Source organism: Quercus suber, unplaced genomic scaffold (assembly GCF_002906115.3).
Source record: "Quercus suber isolate HL8 unplaced genomic scaffold, Cork oak 2.0 scaffold_508, whole genome shotgun sequence".
NCBI lineage: Eukaryota > Viridiplantae > Streptophyta > Magnoliopsida > Fagales > Fagaceae > Quercus > Quercus suber.
In genome coordinates this window covers 268,233-276,631 of record NW_027069957.1, presented here as the reverse complement: position 1 = coordinate 276,631, position 8,399 = coordinate 268,233, and the positions used below count along the sequence as shown (strand labels likewise).

At 33.7% G+C, this 8,399-nt stretch overlaps 2 protein-coding genes across 2 annotated transcripts; both read right to left on the bottom strand.

Annotated features, from left to right (window-relative positions):
- Nucleotides 1-541: 541 nt before the first annotated feature.
- Nucleotides 542-1,786, bottom strand: LOC112035314 (uncharacterized). Its single transcript, XM_024068149.2, has one exon. The coding sequence runs from the start codon at nucleotides 1,784-1,786 to the stop codon at nucleotides 542-544; it is 1,245 nt and encodes a 414-aa protein (XP_023923917.2).
- Nucleotides 1,787-2,782: 996 nt separating this feature from the next.
- LOC112035307 (uncharacterized) lies at nucleotides 2,783-3,789 on the bottom strand. The gene is made up of 2 exons (XM_024068140.1): nucleotides 3,364-3,789; nucleotides 2,783-3,265 (listed from the first exon to the last, which is right to left on the bottom strand). Exons 1-2 carry the CDS (start codon nucleotides 3,787-3,789, stop codon nucleotides 2,783-2,785), a joined length of 909 nt encoding a protein of 302 aa, XP_023923908.1.
- Between the last annotated feature and the right edge of the window lie 4,610 nt (nucleotides 3,790-8,399).

The following is an 8,399-nucleotide window of genomic DNA, read 5'->3' as shown; positions in this document are numbered from 1 at the left end:
GAGGCCCAGGGCTCAAAGTCAAACACAAGTATTTTATGCAACATAATTCCAAGTTTCAAATCATTGTATACACTACTTTGGTAACATACTGCAAAAGTTTAAAAATTTTAATATTTATTAGAGGAAATTGGTATATAGATTCATTGAAGAACTACAAATCTGGAACCAGGAGTCTGAAAGCAGCCAAGTAAGAGAGCACATACGAAAAGAATATACTAACACAACACAAATGGTACTTAAATAACATCAACCTGTCAAATTTAGACAAACAGACATACTTAAAATAACATCAACCTATCAAATTTACACACATACTTGAATTAAACAGAGTCGAGCTTGCCACTTCCTTGATCACATATGGTACTTAAATTTAAGACAACACAACAATTGGCTAGTACTTAAACTTAACACAACGAAACAACATAGCCAATGAGTTTTAATGGCAGCCACATAAACAAAATGAAACAAATAAACCAAATCAAAAGTTTTAATAGCAACTCCATAAAAAGAAGATGAGAGAAATAAACAAAACCAAAAGTTTTCACAACTCTCCTCGTAATTGCCATAAATGTTCAACGAGATTATGTTGGAGTTGAGAATGAACTTCTTTATCCATAATGCGTTGATGAACTTGAATGAACTCCGAAAATTCATTTGTCGGCTCACGTGACATTGGTGTACATGAAATCTCATCAATTTGCTCATAATCAAAGTCCACTGCTGCAGCTTCATCTCGCTCATCTTCAATAATCATGTTATGAAGAATTATGCATGCTTTCATAATGTCTTGTAGTGTTTTATGATAAAAAAACCGTGCAGGTCCACGTACAATTGCAAATCGTGCTTGAAGCACTCCAAATGCACGCTCTACATCCTTCCTATATGCCTCCTGAGCTTTTGCAAATAATTTTTTTTTGTCTCCTAGTGGAGATGGGATTGTCTTCACAAATGTTGACCATTTCGGATATATGCCATCGGCAAGATAGTATCCCATTGTGTAATCCTGACCATTGATTGAGTAATTAACTGCAGGAGCACGTCCTTGTGCAAGCTCAGAAAATAAATGAGACCGCTCCAACACGTTAATATCATTATTGGACCTAGGTAGTCCAAAAAACGAGTGCCATATCCAAAGATCATATGAAGCCACTGCTTCCAAAATAATAGTTGGCTGGCGAACATGACCACAATACATCCCTTTCCATGCAGTTGGACAATTTTTCCATTTCCAATGCATGCAATCAATACTTCCCAACATGCCTGGAAATCCACGGTTTTGACCATGGGCTAACAATCTAGCGATGTCTTCATTGTTTGGTGACCTCAAGTATTGCTCTGAGAAAATAGCAACCACTGCTGTAACAAATTTTTTCAGACTCATCATTGCAGTGCTTTCAGCTATTCTCACATATTCATCCAAAAAATCAGCTGTTACTCCATATGCAAGCATCCTAAGTGCAGCGGTCATCTTTTGAAGAGGAGATAAACCAAGCTTTTTGGCATTATTTCTTTTTTGAATAAAGTAAGGTTCGTGAGCCTCTACCTTAGATAGGATTTGGAGAAAAAGAGATCGTCTCATTCGAAATCTCCTTCGAAATACTTTGGGAGGATATACAGGTTCTTCAGCAAAGTAATCATCATAAAGCCGTTTATGGCCTGCCAAATGATTACGGTCGATATATCGACGACGCTTACGTTGTGATGTCTCACCCATGAGAAGTTTTATAATTATCTCATCTTCATCAGAGTCATCATCAAGCAATTCACGAAAAAAAGAACGACCCATGGAGATAAACTAAAGGAAAACATTGGAAAACAATTATCAATATAGATGCAAGAAGCATAATATGAAATGAAATTGATAACTTTAAAAGAAGGTTTGATCATTATGTAAAGAATATAAAATTTTCTTTAAATACAAACATGGCCTAAGATGAGATCCTCTCCTATCTTCTTCTAGCACTTAAGAATTGTAAACCAATGGATACATTTTAGAAACAATTAGAAGAGCCCAACAGCCAAGACAAGCATAAAAACTATAAGAAAATATAACCAAATCAGCACCAATAGCACAGCAGCATCCATAGCACAGCACAACACCAATATTAAGCATGACAGTAATATAAATTCTATAGTAATATAAAATCAAACAACGAAAATATACGACATTTTATATAAGCTAAAATGTTAGGATTACTTAATAGTGCTTGGTTTGATGAGATTGAAATTAGTTGTAGTACAAGAAACAATGTCACCTTTTGTTTGTCTTGTTATCATTTCAAGTTGACACTTGACATTGGAAAAAACCCAGCAAGTGAAATTTTGCAATTCCTCTTACTCACACAATAGCACAAGACATATCAAACCCATGTCACACAATGGCACTAGATGACATGGGTTTGATACACTCCAAAACATAAAAGTAGCCGGAAAATTAAAATAACAGGGGATCCCACCCTATTCTTTATATATTGAGAAGAAAAAGATAAAAGAAGAAAAGAGAAATGATATTTTATAATATTTATATAATGTACATGAATATGACACAATGCCTTGATGAGGGCAGAGGAATAATGGGGTTTCCCTCAAATTCATATTAAGGCCTACAATCACAAAATACATATTATAAGGCCTACAATTAGCTTCACCCAAAAAATGCCACAAAATACATATCAAGGCCTACAATAAGTTCCTACAAAAAAAAAAAGGCCTACAATAAGTTCCTACCAAACAAAAAGGCCTACAATAAGTTCCTACCAAAAAAAAGGCCTACAATAAGTTCTCAACCCAACGAACAACTTGATCTTTGTTTTGCAAGGATTTCCTTTTTGAGTCCATCATAAAAAGTTCTTTGGTCTTCATTCATGCCACTTGTGTCTAGCATCATAATTCTTTCATTCTCTTTCAACTCTTTCAAGCGAACCTTTTCCGCTTTGATACGCACTCTCTCTTTTTCTTGTGCATAAGATTCTTCAAGCATTTTCATTTTCTTTTTCAAATATTCCGCTGCAACATCTTTTCCATCATCTTTTCTCTTTCGATTAGCCTTTTCAGCTTTTCTACCTATTGGCCTCTCGAAATCCATAGTGTCACCAACCCCCCCTCCTTGATCTATTGAATCTGGAGTTTGAGGCATTTCTTTGCTTGAATCTTCCCTAGGCATAGTAGATGCCCACTTGGGGAAATCTTTCAACATTAGCCAACAATGTTCATATAGAAAATGGGTACCGTATAATTCTTTAAACAATTCCCTTGCTTTCTTAATCTAAAAAAAATTAAATAAATATAACATAATTAGTTTCTTCGAACATTTCATTTGTGTTGTAAATCTAAAAAAATTAAAGAACATTGCAAAATTTATACCTTCATTTCAGCAGTGGTTCCACTTTCATTCTTTGCTTCAACTTTAGCTAAGGCACCACAAAATTTAACTGTTTCCCTATTAATCATTCCCCATCGACTTGTTAGAGATGAAATACTACGTGTAGAGTCAGTTTTGTGGTCCTTGAAGTATTTTGCAACTTTACCGTAAAATGTTGTTTTATGTTGCTCATTACCATGCACAAGATCGACACTGGTATTGAGCCATGCTGCTACAAGCAGCTTGTCTTCCTCATGATTAAAGGCAACACCACGTGCTGATTTTTTCTTAGAAGTGGCAACTTCATCATCTAGTGGAGAATCTTGGACTAACAGAGGACTATTTTCAGATAAACCGAAAAGTTCATCCTCACCATTAATATTCCCCCGTAAGACATCAGTGAACGATGAATACTGTCTTGAGTCCATGCTGTGATTAAATGTTAGTTAGTTAGTTGTTTAGGCCGTTATAGCTGTTAATTTCAGTTTTGCTCTTATCTTTGTGTATATAAACAGAGACTGTATTCTTCTTTGCTAAGTTAATAAGATTTTTCATTCACAATCTTTGATAGAACTAACTTAATTAATAACTAATTATAAAAACCCAACTGATCTGCAACTAATCTGAAAATGAACTAAACTAATGCTAATCTTATAGAAGATGAGCAAGAGTTGCTGTGGTGAGCAGGAGATAGATGCGGCTGTGAGCTGAACAGCTGCTGAGTATCTCTGCTATCGGCTATCGGTATGTAAGCTCCACTTTGGTGGTGCTCTAGTAGTGCCTTTAATTTGTTCTATTGGATGAGGGTTTAATTAATGTGGGTAAATCAATTATTTGGCAGGACATCAATGCATGTTAAATATTTTGATTAACTAGTCCTAAACAGATCAGAACCAAGATTTCGATTAGGGCCTGAAGTATGAACAAAAAATAAATTCATGAAAATTCAAAATAACATCAATTTAGTATAACAAACTATGAGCAAACGAAAAGACAAAAAATGATTGTTTCTTAACACAGCACACAGCACATAACACAGCACAGAGCACATTGTCTATACAAGAAGTAGATATGGTCCACTACCTTATTGTAAATGTTACAACAACATAGAGTTGCAGACTATATATCTATATTCATGCACAGCTAAACTATGCAATCCCCAAAGTTCACAACGGCCAAACGAAAGAAAGTCTTTGAAATATGCAAACAAGAGGAAAAACAAAAGCAACAACAAACAACAAATCTGCTGGAGAATCGGCGATACCGAGATGAACTTCCGATTGGCGATACCGAGCTTGAACTGCGAATCGGCGACTCTGAGATCAACTAAACCGATTCGGTGTGTGAGATCATAGAACAGAGGGGAGAGAGCGAAAAAAAAGGGGAAAAAAGGGGGATAAAAAACCGGTGAAGGAGATTTTTATACATCAGTGATGGTGGAATTTGTGAGATGGTAGAGAGTAAATCGGTGACTCTAAGATGAACTTCCAATTCGGTGTATCAGTTCATAAAAACAGAGAGAAGAGAGCAAAAAAAAAGGGGAAAAAAGGAAAAAAAAAACGGTGAACCTGATTTTTATAGATCAGTGATGGTAGAGATGAAGTTGAAGGGAGTATGTGAGACAGAAAGATGGCGGTGTGAAGTAGAAAAGAGAAAAAGGGAGAAGAAAAGAGTGTTGGAGAGTGGAGATGGTGAGGCTGAAAAGGAATGGCTGAACGTGAAGGAGGAATGGTTATTTTAATCCGGATGAGAGAGAAAGACGAATAAAATAATAATAAAAGGAAATGGCATTTCAGTCCGTACCATGCCAAAAATAAAACCGAACTGTAGCATGTTGTATATTTTTAGCATATATAACATACCTGATGGGGGTTTATTTTTGTGTTTGGTATCTCAAATGTGCCAAATATTTAGCATTTGGCACATTTGAGAGACCTGATGAGAGTGCTCTTATGATTTAGTTAAATCGCATAGCCCTTTCACACACTTAATTCATTCCATTACAAATATGTTTAGGAGGTTTATTACTGTTAGAAATATATTAGACATATTAGCCTAATATAATAGGTCCAAGTCCACTCTTACTTGTACTAGTAGTCTAGAGTTTAGTCGCCTATATATACTCATGTTAAGTTTCATTATAACACAGGTTTTGTACTACACTCTTATACAATAAAGATGTAACTCTTAAGGGATTCATCTGTGGATCTAGGCCAACAAGGCTGAACCACGTAACCCTCGTGTTCTCGGTATTCCTATTTTATGCTTCCCCTTTCGCATCCACTCTAACATATACAACATAATATAACACATCGCATTGCTAATAATATATTTAACAATTACAAGTGAGTAGGGAGAAATTTGGTAGATCCAACTGCCTCTATAAGCAATGATTGAGATTTAATGAAATACATGGGAATATTTCTCATCTCAATGTCAAACTCTAGAGGTATCTGTTTGATCTAGAGAAAGATGGTCACTACAGTGATAACGAGAACAAAACATTTATGACAATGTCAAACACAAATATGAGGCATCCAACATATTGACCTAAAAGCAAGTTGGATTGCAATAAAATTGTCAGCACTTGTAAAAAAAAAAATGCTAAGAACAATACAGTAAACTTAGAATGTATTTTGGTTTGATCGTGAGTGCTTCATCCGTGGCATGTTCATATAGTTGAAGAGTTCAGAGGTTCAATAGTTATAAAATATTTTTGTAGTAAGTTTGTCTACGGGGAATGTAAAGTCTAGAGATAAAGGTTTTGTAATTGATTTGTAAAATTCTATTACTATAGTGGCTTGTTCATTTGGGAATAATTTGTTGGGTGTGCACGTGTGAGTAAAGTCCCATATTGAATAAAAATTAAAAAAATGAGTAATTAATATAACATAATTGAGCACATACCCATTGGGTTTAAGTCTTTTGGATTAAAGTGTGTCTCTATATGTTATATTAATTACTCAAAAAATCTCTCCAAGGTATTTATTTCCCTAATAAGTGGTATTAGAGCCTATGGTGGTGTGAGACAAAGGTGGCAAGGTTATCGAAATTCCTTTCACATTTGGAGTAGGGATGGGATATTACACCAAGCAAGCCCATAAAGCCCACACAAACGATCTTGGAAAAAGCCCAACAAAGAAGTATTATTGCCAATGGCGCTATAGACAACAATGAAGTGCGAGATTCTTGTGGAGGATAAAAGACGTGCAGGGTTGACATATGAAGGCCTATGGATGATGCACTAGTGAAGGAAAAAGCCCATTAGGCAAGAGGGAGCGAATATGACTTGTTTATGGCCTTCGGAGAGATCTTGAAGCCCGCAAAGAGACAGAGACTCACACGTGAAGGGAAGTTTGTTGGCATGCACATATGAGTGAAGTCTCACATTGAATAAAGATTAGAAGAATGAGTATGTAATATAATATAATTGAGCACATACCCATTAGGTTTAGACCTTTTGAGTTGAAGTATGTCTCTATATATTATATAAATTACTCAAAGAATCTCTTTAGGGTGTTTATCTCCCTAACATAATTTACCCCGTATAGTTCTTCCCTTGGATAGTTTTCCTTGGGTGTTTGACTTCATCATCATATCATTGTCTATTATCTAGATCCATTGAAATTGAATTGCAATTGGTAACAACATATGCCATTTGATTACGCGACTATAATTGTTTAACAAATAATTGAAAAATTGGAATAACTAATTGATTCAATGCATAAACACAGCTGAGATCTAAAAACCCAACAATTAGTATCAGAACATAAATACATTCTAATTGAATTAATTTCCTAAGTGCAATCCTTGACCAATGTTATAATGGATAAGTTTTTTAAATTTTATTCACATGACCATGAAACTTTTTTTCTAAAGACTGTAATGGTGAAGATGATGGTGGCTTTGTATCTAAATATGGAAATCCAATTGAACTAAAGTAGTAATATATTAATTTTATTTTTGAAAAAAAAAAACTATTTTTTGCTAAAACAAATATAATAACTCTTACCAATAAAACTATGTGCGATCTATGCATTTAGGGGGGGGGGGGGGTCATTTTTTTTTTGTTATTAATTTGTGATTTTTTCTATTGCTAGTAACAAATTGATAAAGAGATCCTAATTAGTATTCATTTAATTTTTATAATATTATTATTTTCTAAAAGAATTTTCATATCCAAAATGATATTCTATAACAAAAATTAAAAATTAAAAAAAAATTACAAATAAAATAAACACTATCTACAAGATAAAATTACAGTATGTACAGAACAAAAGAATCTTATTTATCAAGAGCATTGTTGCAACTTCACTTAACAATAGAGTCACTCAATAGCCTCAATCTATTTGGACAAAGATGAATTCAAAACATAACTTGATAAATTAATACTAACCAAACCAAATTAGTTTTATATAGAAAACAATTAACAAAAAGATATGAAAAATGTGTTACTTTTTTTCAAAAAAAGAAAAAAGAAAAAGAGTTTTACTTTTTCTTTGGCAAGGTGATGCATGGTGAACCAAAAAAAAAATGAAATTTAATTTCCAATTTTAATTTTGATGTTAAGAAAGAGATTATTTAGTGTTTTGTTGTGTGAGAAATCAAATGGATTGTGCTAACAATTTATTGTGTGGGATACTAACATTAAAAAAAAATGAAGCCTCAAATTGTTAGGTTAAATTAGTCATCAATGATGATTTGACATACTCACAACATTTTTTAATTACACAATTTATGCTTTCAATTGAGATTGATTTTTAGTGGCTAAATATTTTAAATGTTTTCTTAAGGATAGGAAGGAGAGTGTGAAATTTTATTTATTTATTAATTATATATATATATAACCAATTATTCAATATTTTTTTTTCTAGACCACTTAGCTTTTTCTTATTTGGGGTCTTGAGCCATGCTGCCAAGGCAAGGCGAAGGTCTTAAGGTGCTCTTGTCAATGAGTCGTGATAGTTACACATTGTATGTATACAAGACACATATTTGAAATCGCTCAATTATAATTGTTAAATTGTGTTTTTAAAAC

What these genes read in the sequence shown, in the direction of transcription:
- LOC112035307 (XM_024068140.1), bottom strand. Translation starts at nt 3,789, where the DNA reads ATGGACTCAAGACAGTATTCATCGTTCACTGATGTCTTACGGGGGAAT. An exon ending in GAACCACTGCTGAAATGAAG is followed by an intron (nt 3,266 to 3,363) that starts GTATAAATTTTG and finishes AATTTTTTTTAG; the next exon opens with ATTAAGAAAGCAAGGGAATT.
- LOC112035314 (XM_024068149.2), bottom strand. Translation starts at nt 1,786, where the DNA reads ATGGGTCGTTCTTTTTTTCGTGAATTGCTTGATGATGACTCTGATGAA.